The sequence below is a fragment of the Bos indicus x Bos taurus genome, chromosome 19, assembly GCF_003369695.1.
Source record: "Bos indicus x Bos taurus breed Angus x Brahman F1 hybrid chromosome 19, Bos_hybrid_MaternalHap_v2.0, whole genome shotgun sequence".
NCBI classification, from domain to species: Eukaryota; Metazoa; Chordata; class Mammalia; order Artiodactyla; family Bovidae; genus Bos; species Bos indicus x Bos taurus.
Genome location: NC_040094.1, coordinates 52,338,284 through 52,355,593, shown reverse-complemented (window position 1 = coordinate 52,355,593; position 17,310 = coordinate 52,338,284). Strand labels below are relative to the sequence as shown.

Here is a 17,310-nt window from a genome sequence, read left to right as displayed (position 1 = left end):
ATAAATATTTGTTGGTTAAGCTCCCTGGTCTATGGTAATATGTTACTGCAGTCCTAACAAATTAATAAAAGTGATCAAGAAAAAAAAAAAAAGAGAAAAATCACAGACCCTGACACCAAAACTTGGCAAAGATACTACAAGAAAAGAATACTGCATACACATGAATATCACTTAAAATACAGATACAGAAACACTTAACATACTAGCAAACTAAATCAACGATATACAGAAGAGTCTGACAAAGTGGGGTGTACGCCCAGGAATACAAGATCGGTTTAACACTCAACAATCAGTCACTGTAATTCATCATGATAACAGAATAAAGGGGAAAAACTGATCTTCTCAATGAGGCAGAAACATCATTTGACAAAATTCAATACCCATTTCTGATTTAAAAAAAAAAATCATGGGACTTCCATGGTAAGCCAGTGGTTAATATTTCCTACTCTCAATACAGGGGGCATGGTTTGATCCCTAGTTGGGGAACTAAGACTCTGCAAGCCACACAGTGCAGCCTAAAAAAAACAAAAGAACAAAAAACAACAACAAAAAAAAACCAGCCTCATATCAAAATAAAAATAGAAGGGGAATTCCTGAACCTGATAAAAAGTATGAAACACCCACAGCTGACCACACTGAATGATTAAAGACTGAGAGCTTTCTCTCTAAGATAAGGAACTACTGTTATCACTCCTGTTCAGTCTGCTGAATTATCATACTGGAGATGCTAGCCAGTACAATCAGACAAAAATAATTATTAAAAGCAAACATATCTGAAAGAAAAGTAATAATAAATGACTCCTTATTCATGACCAGGATCTGGTCATGTGTGTAGAACACCTACTTCTGGAATTAACAAGTGAATTAGCAAGATCTCTAGATGCCAGACCAGATGCAAAAATCATTTGCCACTGTTTCTCTCACTAGCAGTGAGCAACTGGAAAGTGAAAAGAACCAGATCATTCACAAGTATAGCCCAGAACATCAAATACCTAAGAATAAATTAGGGCTATGTATGGATGTGAGAGTTGGACTGTGAAGAAAGCTGAGTGCCGAAGAATTGATGCTTTTGAACTGTGGTGTTGGAGAAGACTCTTGAGAGTCCCTTGGAATGCAAGGAGATCCAACCAGTTCATTCTGAAGGAGATCAGCCCTGGGTGTTCTTTGGAAGGAGTGATGCTAAAGCTGAAACTTCAGTACTTTGGCCACCTCATGCGAAGAGTTGACTCATTGGAAAAGACCCTGATGCTGGGAGGGATTGGGGGCAGGAGGAGAAGGGGATGACAGAGGATGAGATGGCTGGATGGCATCACTGACTTGATGGACATGAGTTTGAGTGAACTCCGGGAGTTGATGATGGACAGGGAGATCTGGTGTGCTGCGATTCATGGGGTCGCAAAGAGTCGAACATGATTGATCGACTGAACTGAACTGAACTGAACTGAACACCCGTCAACTGAAAACTATAAAATCTTACTGAGAGAAATGAAAGAAGACCTAAATAGATGGAGGGAAAGAAAACACATATTATTTGGAGGACTCAGTATTGTTGTCGATTCTTCTCAAACTGACTATAGATTTAATGCAGCCCTAATCAAAATCCCAAGAGGCTTTTGTTTATAGAAAATGACAACCTGATTCTAAAATGGGTATGGAATGCAAAGAACTTAGAGCAGCCAAAGCAATTTTAAGAAAAAAGAACGAGGTTGGAGGACATACACCACTTGATTTCAAGACAATGTAAAGCTGAAGTAATCAAGAGAGTTTGCTCCGAGGAGGATGTATATATAGGTCAATGGGACAAGGTAAAGAGGTCAGAAGTAGACCCATGCAGGCAGTTGATTTCTGACACATTTCAAGACAACTTAATAAAGAAAGGAAAATCCTTTCAACAAATGGTGCTGGAACAACTGGATATCTCTGAGGGAAAAAATGAACTCTTACCGTACGTCATTCACCAGTGATCAACTTTTTTTTTTTTTTGCCCCGCACCATGGCTTGCAGGAGCTTAGTTCCCTGACCAGGGATGGAACCTCAGGCCATGGCAGTGAAAACACTGAGCCCCAACCAATGGACTGCCAGGAAATTCCCACACAATAATCAACTTTAAATGAATCATGGATCTCAATGTAAAAGTTCGAACCGTAGCACTTATGGGAGAAAAAAAAAGTAGGACAAAATCTTGATGGCCTTCCAGTAGTACATAAAAAACCCTAATGATAAAAGGAAAATGGGTAGAGGCTCCCTGGTGGCCTGGTGGTTATGAGCCCGGGCTTTCAGTGCCGTGGCCCGAGTTCAATCCCTGGTTGGGAACTGAGATCCTGCAAGTCACACAGTGCAGCCAAAAAGAAAAAGGAAAAATGGAAAATAAGATGTCAACAACTCTTGAACGTTCTGTTCTTCAAAGTACACTGTTAAAAAATGAAACGGCAAGTTATAAAATGAGATAAAGTACAACATATGCATCTGATAAATTATTAGTGTCCAAATAGACAAAGAACCCTTACCACTCAATAATAATAAAAAGACCAACAACTCAATAAAAATGGGCAAAAGAATAGACTATATACTTCAGAAAAGAAGACATAGAATAGACCAATAAACACATAAAGAGATGCTCAATATTATTATTTATTAGGAAAATGCAAATTAAGACCACATTATGAGGCCACTAACATCTAACAAATGACTAAAATTTGAAAACATTGACAACACCAAATGCTGGCGAGCATGTGGAGCAACAGAAATTCTCCTTCATTGCCAGTGGAAAATTCAGAATGGTACAGCCACTTTGGAAAACAAGTTGGTCATTTCTTACAGGGACTTCCTGGATAGCTCAGTTGGTAAAGAATCCACCTGCAATTCAGGAGACCCTGGTTTGATTCCTGGATCAGGAAGATCCGCTAGAGAAGGGATAGGCTACCCACTCCAGTATTCTTGGGCTTCCCTTGTGGCTCAGCTGGTAAAGAATCTGCCTGCAATGCAGGAGACCAGGGATTGATCCCTGGGTTGGGAAGATCCCCTGGAGAAGGGAAAGGCTACCCACTCAGTATTGTGGCCTGGAGAATTCCATGGACTGTATAGCCCATGGGGTCACAAAGAGTTGGACATGACTGAGCAACTTTCACTTCACTTCACTTCGTTTCTTACAGAGATAAATACAATCTTACCATACAATCCAGCAGTTATACTCCTAGGATTTTTGCCTAATGGATCTGAAAACTTATGTCCACACAAAAATGTCCAAAAAAAAAACGTTTATAGCAGCTTTATTCATAATTACCAAAATCTGGAAACAAGCAAGATGTCTTTCAATAGGGGAATGGAAGGCTTCCCTGGTGGCTCAGTGGTAAAGAATCTGCCTGCTAAGGCAGGAGACACAGGTTCAGTCCCTGATCCAGGAAGATCCCACATGCCTCGGAGCAACTAAGCCCCTGAGCCACAGCTGTTGAGCCTGCGCTCTAGAGTCTGGGAGCTGCAACTACTGAGCCCATGGGCCACAACTACTGAAGCCCTCAAGCCCGCAAGCCCGAGCTCTGCAACAAGAGAAGCCACCGCAATGAGAAGCCTGTTCTTGGCAACAGAGTGGCCCCACTGGCCACAATTAGAGAAAAGCTGGCACAGCAGTGAAGACCCAGCGCAGCCAAAAATAAATATATAAATAAGCAAATTAATTAAATTATTTTTAATAAGCATTTAGGAGATCAAGGGACCCCAGGAAGGAAGGCAGAATGTGGCAAAACAAGGTAACAATTACAAATGGATGAAACCACCTCACTAAAGTGGGTGGGGGAAAGGTACTGACCTGGGTAACTTTGGGAATGGGAGGATCCCTGAGACTAAAGGCAAAAGAACAGTACATAGCCCCATACTGCAGTTGGTAAAGTTGTTTCGTGCTGGTACTGGTTAATTCTGAAATGCTGTACAGTTCAGTTCAGTCGCTCAGTTGTGTCCGACTCTTTGTGGCCCCATGAATCACAGCACGCCAGGCCTCCCTGTCCATCACCAACTCCTGGAGTTCACTCAGACTCACCTCCATTGAGTCAGTGATGCCATCCAGCCATCTCATCCTCTGTCGTCCCCTTTTCCTCCTGCCTCTAATCCCTCCCAGAATCAGGGTCTTTTCCAATGAGTCAACTCTTCACATGAGGTGGCCAGAGTATTGGAGTTTCAGCTTTAGCATCATTCCTTCCAAAGAACACCCAGGACTGATCTCCTTTAGGGTGGACTGGTTGGATCTCCTTGCAGTCCAAAGGACTCTAGAGAGTCTTCTCCAACACCACAGTTCAAAAGCATCAATTCTTCGGTGCTCAGCTTTCTTCACAGTCCAACTCTCACGTCCATACATGACTACTGGAAAATCCATAGCCTTGACTAGACAGATCTTTGTTGGAAAAGTAATGTCTCTGCTTTTGAATATGCTATCTAGGTTGGTCATAACTTTCCTTCCAAAGAGTAGGCATCTTTTAATTTCATGGCTGCAGTCACCATCTGCAGTGATTTTGGAGCCCCCCAAAATTAAGTCTGACACTATTTCCACTGTTTCCCCATCTATTTTCCATGAAGTGATGGGACCAGATGCCATGATCTTAGTTTTCTGAATGTTGAGCTTTAAGCCACTTTTTCACTCTCCACTTTCACTTTCATCAAGAGGCTCTTTAGTTCCTCTTCACTTTCTGCCATAAGGGTGGTGTCATCTGCATATCTGAGGTTATTGATATTTCTCCCGGCAATCTTGATTCCAGCTTGTGCTTCTTCCAGCCCAGTGTTTCTCATGTTGTACTCTGCATAGAAGTTAAATAAGCAAAGTGACAATATACAGCCTTGACGTACTCCTTTTCCTATTTGGAACCAGTTTGTTGTTCCACGTCCAGTTCTAACTGTTGCTTCCTGACCTGTACACTGTACAGGAAGACCTATTTTTTTTTTGAGCTTCAGTTTATTGCACATTTTTTACAAATCAAAGGTTTGTGGCAATTCTACCTTGAGCAAGTCTGTCGGCCCCACTTTCCCAACAGCATTTGCTCCCTTCATGTCTCTGTGTCACATTTTGGTAATTCTCATATTTCAAACTTTTTCATTATTATCATATGTGTTACAGTGACCTGTGTTCTTTGATCATATGTGTTACATTTGTGTTACAGTGACCTGTGATCTTGTGATCTACTACAACTCACTAATGGCTCAGATGATAGTTAGCATCTTTTAGCAATAAAGTATTATTTTAATTAAGGTACATACATTTTTTTTTTTTAAGACAATGCTATTGCACACTTGAGGCTTCCCTGGTGGCTCAGACGGTAAAGAGTCTGCCTGCAGTGCAGGAGACCTGGGTTCAATCCTTGGGTCAGGAAGATCCCCTAGAGATGGGAATGACTACCCACTCCAGTATACTTGCATGGAGAATTCCATGGACAGAGGAGCCTGCCGGGCAGAGTCGGACAAGACTGGGTGACTAACGTATTTCACACTTAATAACTACAGTACAATGTAAACATGTTTTTAAAGATGTTTTTGTTGTGGACCGTTTTTAAAGTCTTTATTGAATTTGTTACAATATTGCTTCTGTTTTATGTTCTGTTTTTTTGACTATGAGGCATGTGGGATCTTAGCTCCCCGACCAGGGATTGAACATGTACCCCTGCAGTGGAAGGCAAAGTCTTAACCACTGGACTGCTAGGGAAGTCCTAAACACAACTGTTATATGCACCAGGCAAGAAAAAAATTCATGTGATGGACTTTATTGCAATATTTGCTTTATTGTAGAGTGGCTTTTGTCATACATTGACATGAATCAGCCATGGGTGTACATGTGTTCCCCATCCTGAACCACCCTCCCACCTCGCTCCCCGTCCCATCCCTCAGGGTCATCCCAGTGTACCAGCCCTGAGCACCCTGTCTCATGTATCGAACCTGGGCTGGCGATCTGTTTCACATATGTGTCCTGTTCTCTTCTAAGAGTTGTGTAGTTTTAGGTTTTACATGTAGGTCCTTAATCCATTTTGAGTTAATCTTTGTATATGGTGTGAGGTAAGGGTCCAGCTTCACTCTGTTGCATGTGAAGATCCTGTTTTCACAGCACCATTTGTTGAAAGGAATATACTTTCTCCATTGAATGGTCTTAGCAACCCTGTCGAAAATTATTTGGCCATATATGGGAGGGTATATTTCTGGGCTCTTCCCATTGTTTTATGTCTGTCTTTATGCCAGGACCAACCACACTGTTTTGATTACTTGTGCTTTGTAGTTAAGTTTTGAAACCACAAAGTGCTCCATCCTCCAGCTCTGTGCTTTTTCAGGATTGTTTTGGCTATGCACGGCGCTTGAGATTCTATGTTAATTTTAGGATGGATTTTTCTGTTTCTGAAAAAAAAAATGTCATTGGGATTTTGGTAACAATTGCACTGAATCTATAGATTGCTTTGGATAATATTGACATTTTAACAATATTGTCTTCCAATCCATGAACATGAGATATTTGTGCCTTCTTTCATTTCTTTAAGCAATGTTTAGTAGCTTTAATTGGACACATCTTTCATCTCCTTGGGGAAATCAATTCCTAAGTATTTTATTCTTTTTAATGCTATTGTAAAAAGGATAAATTTTATATACTGTGTATATTTACCATCATTTAAAAACAAAAGCACCTCACAGACCCGTGAGGGAGACAGATAACACAGGCATTGAAGTGGTAGGATAGGTGTACAAGGGGTGGGGCAGGGCTGTGCAGGGATATCATGGTACAGATGCACAGGTGGCGCACTGCACAACTCTAGGGGTAGCCACTCATATATACAGTGATGCTGTATCAGATCACACCGCTGAGGCTTCGTTATTCTGCATAACCAGTGATTCTGTAATTTCACCAACTTACAGCAATAAGGATTTGTTTCTTGCTCAAGCTCTATGTCCAAACATGTTAGCATTGATGATGTCTCTCAGGCCTCCAGGCTGATGCAGAAGCCCTTGTCTGGAACACTGTGGTCCCAGAGCAGAGGGAAAAGAGAGCAAGTCCACCCTACATAGGTTCCTCCAGCCTCTTCACTCCTATTTCATTGTCTAAAAATGTGTCCAGGGTCAAACTCACCATCGATGGGGTAGGAAATGGAACAGACCCCAAAAAGGGGCAGCCTCTGAACCCTGCACTGAGACAGGTCCCCCTGGAGGGCACCCCTTAGGGCCTCAGCAAGAAGCTGAAAGAGGAAAGGGAACTTCCATCAGGAAAACAAATCTGAATGGCCACTGGTCAATGAGGGTTGAATCTGCAGACCAGCACAGCTGTGAGAGGCTGCCCTCACAGAAGGCAGCTCTAGCTGGGGTGGCTCACGTGCCTCTCGGGAGGAACACCCCATGGAGAGCTCTCCAGGGCTGAAGTTTGGTGCCTCTAACCAGAAAAGGGTCCTGGGAAGCCACAATCTCCAAGTCATCAGAGGCTAGTCTTTCCAGTGTGAATCCTTGCAACTCCCTCCTTGAAACACTCTCTGTCCTCTACCCAAATACTGACCATTCCTGATAAAAGGGCCTCGAACTTGAAGTTGCATCCAACAAACACAACATCCACCTCTTGCCGGGGGATGCTAGTTTTGAGTCGGCGTCATCACTGACCGCCCACCAGGCACGTGGACGGGCTCCTCACGCCGCAGGAAGGCTGGGCACCCATGAACCTCCTGCGTCACTCGCTGTCCTCCACCTGTCTCAGCATCAGGACACCAGGGGCCCTGGAGAAGAAGAGCCTCTCAAGGGTTCAGCTCACAGATTTCCTCAGGACATGTGTTTCTCTGAGGAGGCAGCCCTTCCAGAAGCTTCCATTCATTAAGCTAATTGGCATTAAGACATCAGTCTTTGAAGTTTTCTTGCCTTCCCTAAGTGGCCCATCTGAATGTTTTTCTCTCATCTGTGGTCCTTCCGTGGTCTGGAGATACATACATATATATATATATATATATATATTTTTTTTTTTAATTAGCCTTTATGTCTTTTTAAATATTTGGCTGCATCAGGTCTTAGCTGTGGCTTGCAGTTTCAGTAGCTTCGTGGCATGTGTGACCTTAGTTCCCAGACTGGGATCAAACCCACGTCCCCTGTATTGGCCTGCAGATCTGTGGTCTGCAGATTTATCCCATTTTCCACTTCAAAGATGCTGCATCCCAAGTGCCTGCTGGCTTTGTTAATGACGTTCTCCCTTGAAGAGCTCCTTCTTTCTGTAGAAGTGGGCAGAGCTGGGACTTGCCTGGCACTCCAGTGGTCAAGAATCTGCCTTCCAGTGGAGGGGATGCGGGTTCAATCCCTGGCCAGGGAACTAAGATCCCACATGCCAAGGGGTAGCTAAGACCATGCACCGCAACTAGAGAGAGATGCCCATGTGACACAACTAAATCCTGATGCAGCCCAAAAAAAGAGAGACAGAAGTGACCAGAGCTGTCCACCTCTTGCTTTGGTTTGAGCAAATTGTGTCCAAAGTCATAGTGGCTAGTCCATCTTTTCCTCCAGCTTCCTCTCCCGTGCATTTTGCTGTATTCTGTAGGCAGAGCTGACAAAGGTGAGATTTTCCACAGAGGCTGGAGGGGGGCCTCCCTCTGGTGTGAAGTCTCTTTTCACAGATGGCACCCTGCTGAGCTCTCCAACAGGTCCAGCCAACGGCACCAGAGGCCAGGCTTCCCCACATGCTCCTTCCTCCAGTGGGTACAGTGATTGGGTTTGACATCCATTAACTGTCCCCAGAATGCCACGAAGCAAGGCCAGTGTCTTCTGTGCTGCAGAAATCTTGCTATACCCAAGAGCAGAAGGGCAGGCTGCCATGTGCCCCTTCCATGCATGGGGATGGTGGCTGGCCTCCACGTGGAGCAGGCTCTGTTCTCGTTTGCAGAGGGGACAGAGACCCGGAGTAGAGGGCCATGCTCACTGGACCCAATGCAAGGAAGGGTTTATGGAGCTGGGATTGTGGTCACCCAGGCAGCCACCTTTCTCCTCCCAGTTCCTAAAGGTGTTCTCTCCTCCCTGCTCACCTGAGTCCGGTCTATCCTGTTCCCTGAATCCAATCAGGCTTCAAATCAGATTTCCCTGTTCTGAAAGTGGAATGCTGCCCAAAGCAAAGTAGTCATTTCTGACCCATCACTCTGTGTTCCATGAGTGGTCATGGCGTGCTGTGAGCAAGCAGACAGGAGCAAAGCAGTTGGAGGTCTGGGCTTGGCAGGGTCCACATTTTGTTCCCAAGAGACTCCCCATCTCCTTCAGTTATTTGTTCTTAGGGCCCCTGGCTCCTGACCCAGTCTAACAAGGCCTCCCTCCCCGGGACCTGGAAGCCCCAGCCCAACCACAAGGTTAAACTAGAAAGCACTACCAGCCCCCGCAGGTGAAACTTGCTTCCCAACAGCTGAGGAATGCAATCTCGATACCTAAACCGTGTTCTTCCATACCCTTAATAGCTTTTTCAATCTAGTGAAGTTTAGGTCTGACCCAACCTGCCAAATTTGAAAACCTGAAATAGCTGTGGAAGACTCTGCCTGCCCTTAGGGAAAGCTTTGGGGCTGGAGCCTGAGTCAAGTTCCCCCTACCAGGTGACCCTTATCAGCAGACTGAAGGTTCCACAGCTCATCAATCCGGCTCTCATCAACCCTATGGTTGCTTCACTGACCAGAGTGCACCGCCACCCGCCCACTACCTGTGTGCTGAGAAAGCCACGCCCTTCGTGCTTCTATGGCAGCACATCTTTATGCCAAAGACACCAAGTGTAAGATGCCACCCTCCTCCCAGCCCCCTTGGGGGTTAGTCCCACTCAAGCTTTCCTTTTCCCTGGAAGCTCAACCTGACGCACTCTAGATGCTCACGGGACCTCTGTTCACCTCTGGTTTTGGAGAAATCAGTTTCTGTTGCCTAATTTGACACCCGCACACAGCCCACCGCTCCCCACTGATGAACACAGGCACCGATCGGTTTACTGCAGCACTTTTATTTCCTCACAATGACGCGTTGCTGGGGCCTAATGTTCTCACATGACAGTAGAAAATCAAAGTCTGTTGTCATCTCTTAAAAGAATTGAGAATTGCGTACAAAAACCTTACATAAATTAAAAGGATGAATAAATTTACAGGTGTGAATGCAAACTGTTTCCAACTCAAGGCAAGTAACCAGAACAGTGCTCTGGTGGGAAATCTTCAGTAAGAAAGGAAAGCAGGTCCTACGGCTTGGACCTTCCCAACCCCGTGTAAGACCGGCCAAGACAGAAATGACAACTGTTTCAGGACTCTTGCCAGCCTCTAGAGAAATCCTGGAATAGGCAGCTCTGACACATTAATACCCTGCACAGACTGAGAGACTCAGTCTCCCAGATTCTTATCAAGCCATTGGATTTCTCTTCCATAAACATTCTCACCTCAGCTCGAGGTGAGAGAGCCGCATATAACTAGGGGTTTAAATCAAAGATATGCACAGGGTATTAAACATATACCAAGGTAAGAGTTAACTTGAATACAAGGTCAAAATCAGCAACAAGTTCTACAATCCAGTGCTGATATCAGATACAAGCTTCAAGGACAAATTTCTTTTCAAAGGCTTATTCCAGTTTCATGAGGCTAGCATGAGGTGTATACATTTGCCACGGCAAATTTATACTTCTGAATTAACTCATGCAGCAAATGCTACGCATCTGCTCGCAGTCCATTTAGAAGCATTTGCGGTGGACAATGGAGGGGCCAGACTCGTCATACTCCTGCTTGCTGATCCACATCTGCTGGAAGGTGGACAGGGAGGCCAGGATGGAGCCTCCGATCCACACCGAGTACTTGCGCTCGGGAGGAGCAATGATCTGAAACGACAAGAATGGGGCTTTAGCAGGTAGCACCATCTTAGCCGCAAGGCCCCTGGGCCCAAGGCCACAGCCGCCTCTGCCTCACCTTGATCTTCATCGTGCTTGGAGCCAGCGCAGTTATCTCCTTCTGCATCCTGTCAGCGATGCCAGGGTACATGGTGGTCCCACCAGACAGGACCGTGTTGGCATACAGGTCCTTTCGGATGTCCACGTCACACTTCATGATGGAGTTGAAGGTGGTCTCATGGATGCCACAGGACTCCATACCTAAGGGACAAAACTCACCCTCAGAAATCGCACGTTCAAGGTGAAAAGCACCTTGACCCTCGGCAGCCTCAGAGGGAGGTCACTCATGCTGCCCGCCAGACACCTACCCAGGAAGGACGGCTGGAAGAGTGCCTCGGGACACCGGAACCGCTCATTGCCAATGGTGATCACCTGACCATCGGGCAGCTCATAGCTCTTCTCCAAGGAGGAGGAGGATGCAGCAGTAGCCATCTCCTGCTCGAAGTCCAGGGCGACGTAGCAGAGCTTCTCCTTGATGTCACGCACAATTTCCCGCTCGGCTGTGGTGGTAAAGCTGTAACCACGTTCCGTGAGGATCTTCATGAGGTAGTCTGTCAGGTCCCGGCCAGCCAGGTCCAGACGCAGGATGGCGTGGGGGAGGGCGTACCCCTCGTAGATGGGCACCGTGTGGGTGACCCCGTCCCCAGAGTCCATGACAATGCCAGTGGTGCGGCCAGAGGCGTACAGAGACAGCACAGCCTGGATGGCCACATACATGGCAGGAGTGTTGAACGTCTCGAACATGATCTGCAGGAGACAAAAGGCTTCTTTACTCAAAGGAAGGGACTCAGGGCCACCCCATGCTCTCACACCATGCCAGCATGCCACAAATGTGATGTGTGGAGAAAAGAAAAGGAAGCAAGCAGAAACACAAATAAGAAACCTTGAGACTTCAGGAAGGAAATGCCAGGAGAAGAACAGAACCCTGGAAATATTGAAAGAAATACTTGAATTTCAGAAAACAAAACTGAACATGAAATGACTAGCGAAATAGGTGAAATGGCTCAACCCACCCGGCTGTGCTTACCTGGGTCATCTTCTCACGGTTGGCCTTGGGGTTCAGAGGGGCCTCCGTCAGCAGCACGGGGTGCTCCTCGGGGGCCACACGCAGCTCGTTGTAGAAGGTGTGGTGCCAGATCTTCTCCATGTCGTCCCAGTTGGTGACGATGCCGTGCTCGATGGGGTACTTAAGGGTCAGGATGCCACGCTTGCTCTGGGCCTCGTCGCCCACGTAGCTGTCCTTCTGCCCCATGCCCACCATGACGCCCTGGTGTCGGGGACGCCCAACGATGGACGGGAACACGGCCCGGGGGGCGTCATCCCCAGCAAAGCCAGCTTTGCACATGCCAGAACCATTGTCGATGACGAGGGCGGCAATTTCTTCTTCCATGGCGATCTATTCAAAGATGAGACCAACTCAGGCGCGCCCTGACGCTCAGAGAACGGCCCCGGCAATGACCCTCCCCGCGAGGCGTTCCACCTCCCCCCGACCCGGCTGCAGAGTAACCGCCTGGAACCGGGGCCGGCTTTTATGTAACGCCCCCTCCCACGTCGTTCCGCGGAAAGGAGACTGGGGGCTCTCAATACTGCCGCCCGGACTCGCCCTGCCCCCTCCCCCAGCAGCACACCCGCTGCGCCCTCCGCGAACCAGGTGGGGCGCGTCCCAGCCCACTTACCCCACCCCGCCCCACACGACCACCCTTTGTTCCCGGGGTCGAGGTGGCCAGGCCTCTAGGGCCGGGAGTAGAAAGAGGAACTGCGAAGGGGTGCGAGGGCCCGGATACCCAGACAGGCCGCCTAGGCCTGGTCGCTTACCGATGGAGGAGACGGGCCGCGGGGTGCGGAAGAGCGAGCAAAGAAGCGCGGGAGGACACGGAACACGAGCCGGCTGCGGCGAGTGAGACCGTCCGCGGCCTCCCCCGCCGGTATTTAAGCGAAGCGGGGCGCGCGCGCGGACCGGCGGCGCGCGCGGCCCCAGAACATGTCCATATATGGCGATCTTTCCGAACGCCGGGCGCCCATTGGCCCGCCCGAGAGGGGCACGTGGGGCCCCGCGCCCGGTCCCGCCCCCCGCCCGCACCGCCCCCAACCGCCCCGCCCGCGCTGCCCCCGGGCGCCCAAGACCCCCAGAATGGGACCCCGCGCTGACCGGCGCGCGGGTGGGATGGGTGGGCGCCCCCGGGGGCTGCAGGGGTGGTCGCATAGGAGGCCGGGAGCTGACCTGGGGGCCCCGCCCCGGGACTGTCGCGCGCCGTGGGGGAGGGCCCGGCTGCACCCCGAAACTGCCTGGCCCGGGGCTGGGCGGCACCCGGAGCAGGGTGTGTACCCGCGGCCTGGCCGCGCCGGTGGGCTTTCCTCCCCGCGCCCCCTTTAATCTTCCCCTAGTCTCTGCAGGCCATCAAGGGGGGGTTCCCGGCACCGGGCTGGGGGAGGGGAGGGTAGTGGTCCCGGGAGGGTGGTGGTCCCGGCCGGCCTCCCTTGCGGCACTGTGGGCCCGGTGTTCCAAGGCGGTCCTGGGGAGCCGTGACCTCGACCCTGTCTGGATGGGAAGGAGCCGCTTGTCCCCCACCGCAGCCAGGATCGCGTAGGCCTCAGCGTCGGAGTTGGGGCACCGTGGTCCCTGACTAGACAGAGACTGGCCCGATTCTACCACACCCAACGCATCCTGCCCCTCAAACCGCAGGCCCGATTGTCCCCAGGCGGGGGCTCCACTCTGGGTTTGGGGTCACCCCGTCCCCTCTGGGGAGGGGCTGGAGCTTTGTTTCATTTTAATGACCTTTGAGCGTTGTAGGGAAACTGAGGCAGGGAAGAAGTCTTGACTGCCTAAACGGTCAACTCCTCCTCTAAACTTGAAGGTGGCACCCTCTCTTCTGTTTAAGTTGTGTGTGTGTGTGTGTGTGTCTGTGCGTGCGTACAGTCGGTCACTGGTGTCCCACTGTTGGACCCTGCTGCCCTGGGGCTGTGGTTTTCCCGGGTCCAGGGCGCGCCCTTTCTCCCAGGAGCTGGCATTGAAGACTTGTCACTTCTGGCAGGGTCCTGATGACCCCCTCTGCCCGCCAGTATTTGGGTTATGTCCAGAGGGAACTAGGTATCATGGTTTCCTTAGACTTGTAAGCTTCAGGATTGCTCAGTAATGAATGAAAACATCACGGGAGACATGGGGAAGAGCAGTGGCCAAAGAGGGATGGCAATGGTGCCAGGCAGAGTGAGTCTGGGGACTCGTCCAATGTCCAGGTGCTCTGGCTGGCATCTGATGGGGGGCGGGGCCGAGCGCCCCAAAGAGCTGGGCAAGGTCTGGTGTCTAGCTGATGTCCATATCTACCTTTGCGCTAGGCAGGTAAAGCAGGTGCCCAGCTCACCTGCGGACTGCAGTCACCCAGATGCCAAAGCCATGCCTGTGGCCACCCTTGCTGCCAGGCCTAGCTGGGTTCCCGACTCCCAAGACTTTGCAAGGGCACAGGGCAAGGCTGCTGTCCATCAGGTGTGTGCTCCACCCAAGGGAGAACCTGGGGCTGTCTCCCTCCAGAAAAACCCACCCTTACAGGCGCCCCTGGACACAACCACGGGGCCTTCAATCCCCAGGTGGGGGAGTGTGTGAAGATGACTGCAGTACTTGGCGGGAGGGGGGGGGGGGGTCCCAAGATGTCACACATGGCAAGTGGGAAGTTTCCAGTATCGTCCAAGGCGTCGCGCCCAGTGTCCGCCTACCCGCATTCCACTCAGGCTCTCTCGTCTGCGGGGGCCTCCCCTCCCCGGACTCCAGTTCCCTCCGGCACTCCTTTGTCTGGTGCGCCCGGGCTGCTTCGTAGGACAGATGGGGAGGGGGCGGAGGCCGTTGAAACTCTGTCCCCTTCCCCACCCCACCCCCCGCTGCCATCTTCCCCACTTTGCAAGGGCGCTGGATGCACAAGTCAAGGAGTCGTGGGGGGAAGTGGGACCCGGCCTGGGTTCCCGGGGGCTCCCACCCTAGGCAGCCAGACCCCCACCCGCAGGGCCGGCCAGCGGCGGAGGGGCAGGGGCACTCTCAGCCGGCCTGGCGCGGGGTGGGATGAGCTGGGGGAGCAGCTTCCACTTCCGCGGCTGTGTCACCCGGCGCGGGGCGGGGGGAGGGGGGTCAAGGTGCGGCCGCAGGTGCGCAGGTGGGGGGCGGCGGCGCGCAGTGCGGCCATATTTGGCCATTTCGGCGCCGCCGGAGCCCCGCCCGCCGCCCGGGAAGCCGCAGCCCGGGCAGCCCTGTCCCCGCCCGCCGCCGGCCCTGAGTCACCGGCCGGGCGGGGGGCGGAAGTAACGGACTAGGGGCTCTGGGCGCGCTCCTCGCCTTATTTAGTCAAGGAGGCCGCGGATTGGCCGGCGAGACAAAGGGGCGGTGGCGGGCGGCCGGGGCGGGGGCAAGGAGGCCCAGGCTGTCTTCGAGAGGACGGGGCGGGGAGGGGGGGGCACGCCGCCGCCGCTCCCACCCTGTCCGCGGGTCCGGGAGACCCCGCCGCCCCGCGTCACACCCGGCCGCGAGAGCGAAGGGTGGGGTGCGCGTGTCCCCAGAGGTCAGGTGGCGCGGGCGGGGATGGGGGGTGGGGAAGCGAAGCTGGAGGTTTGGCGAGGGTGTGGAGGGGGTGACCCCTCGCCTGGGAAGCACCCCCACCCGGAACCAGCAGTAAGTGGATGCTGCGGGTCCAGGGACCGAGCCCCACAAAGAGAGAGACCTCCAAACCCTGCGCAGGGGGCTTGGGGAACGCCGCATTCTGTGCTGTGATTTTTCTGTTTTGCAACTGGCAGTGTGAGGCCTCGCCCAAGGTCATCTCAGGGCTGTGCTAATGGAAGCACAAGGCCGCCCCCTCCTCCCTCAAGATGGAGAGGCCCAGGAATCCCTTGGGAGGGGACCACATGAATGTGGCAGCCCCTGGCTCGGGTGAGCAGGGAGGCCCTGGGAGGAGCGAGAGACGGCAGCTGCACTTCTGCCCAGAAGCGGGTGTGTCCTTCCATCGTGAGGATGGAGGGTGGTCAGAGAAATGTGATTTTTTTTTTTTTTTAATTCGGTGCTGGGTTTGGTGGATTTATCGTGTGCTTGCTGCGTCTCGTTTCATCTTGCGGCCATATAACGGCAGAGAAGACACTGGTGCAGGGAGGTGGCATCACCTTGCAAGGAAGTGTGGCCTGACTGACTTAGCCCCAGGCCTCCCCAGCCCTGGGGCACTGCCAGGCAACCCCAGCTCAGGGTCTTTCTTTATTTTTCCCTCTGACAGCCACACCAGCCTGTCAGTCTCCCAGCTCCAGCCTCCAGGGATCCTTTGCAGGATCCAGGGTCATCTCTGCACCTGGTAGCCTGACCTGCAGCCCATCACCCCATCCCTGCCTCCCGCCTCTCATCATCTCCCACTAGCCAGTTACTTGCCAGGCAGCTTAGGGACTTGGTAATGAGTCCCCCTTTCTGCTTTTGCCTCTGCCACTCCACCTGCCAGGAATGCCTTTCTTTCCCCTCCCCCCAAACGCAACGTGGGATTCTGAGTTGGATCCTCGAACAGGAAGGAAAAAAAAAGACAGTAGTGGAAGAACCGGTGAAATCTGAGCAAAGTCTGAAGTTTAATGAATTAAGTACCAGTCAATTTCAGTACGACAGTCGTACCATGACTTGTGTAAGATGTTAACATTAGGGGAAACCAGGTGGAAAGTCTGCAGAAATACTAATACTGACTTTGGGGCGTTTGTGTCAGTCTAAAATTATCTCATAAAAGGACTTAATTTTTAAAATGCCAAGGAGGATTTTCCTGGTGGTCCAGTGGTTAAGACTCTGTGCTTCCACTGAAGGGGGCACAAGTTCAATCCCTGGACAGGACATGTAGGGAAGTTCTGTGTGCCACAGTATGGCAAAAAAAAAAATCCAAGGAAAACCACCAAGTTTCCCTACCCTCAGCTCACTGTCGTATTCTCCTAGGCTTGTGGGTCAAACGCAAGATGACTGTTCTATCACATAAGGCCTTCTCCAGGGTGCTGGGCTGGCTCCCACGGCGGCAGGCACAGCCCCTGGAGTGGTTCTGTCTGTTTGGAACAAGGGTCCCCAAACTGCCCTGGTAAACAAAGTCAGGTTCTGCTGGCTTGGCCTGCCTACCTCTAAGTTTCAGATCAATAAACAGAGTCAGACCACATACTTCTGTCTCTGGTCTAGGTGTCTAGAGGGATTTGTTCTGCTGGCACTTTATAGACAGGCACACAAAGTCCAGCTGTCCCAAGGCACCCCAGGAGCCTGGGGCTGCAGCCCCAAGCCCTGTGGAGCCTCCATGGTGGCCAAATGCTTGGGTACTCAGGCGTTGGTGAATTTTCAGGTGCTGTATGCTCATCCCTGCCATTTGTCCTGTGCCAGGATGCACTGGGCCAGGCCTCTTCATGTGTCATCCAGTCATTGCTGCATGAGGCAGGTAAACAGGGTCACAGGGTGTACCCCC

At 50.9% G+C, this 17,310-nt stretch overlaps 1 protein-coding gene across 1 annotated transcript; it reads right to left on the bottom strand.

Annotated features, from left to right (window-relative positions):
- Positions 1 to 9,929: 9,929 nt before the first annotated feature.
- ACTG1 (actin gamma 1) lies at positions 9,930 to 12,802 on the bottom strand. The gene is made up of 5 exons (XM_027517973.1): positions 12,689 to 12,802; positions 11,901 to 12,269; positions 11,182 to 11,620; positions 10,893 to 11,074; positions 9,930 to 10,804 (listed from the first exon to the last, which is right to left on the bottom strand). The coding sequence occupies exons 2-5, from the start codon at positions 12,261 to 12,263 to the stop codon at positions 10,661 to 10,663; spliced, it is 1,128 nt and encodes a 375-aa protein (XP_027373774.1). The 5' UTR covers positions 12,264 to 12,269; positions 12,689 to 12,802; the 3' UTR covers positions 9,930 to 10,660.
- Positions 12,803 to 17,310: the final 4,508 nt, after the last annotated feature.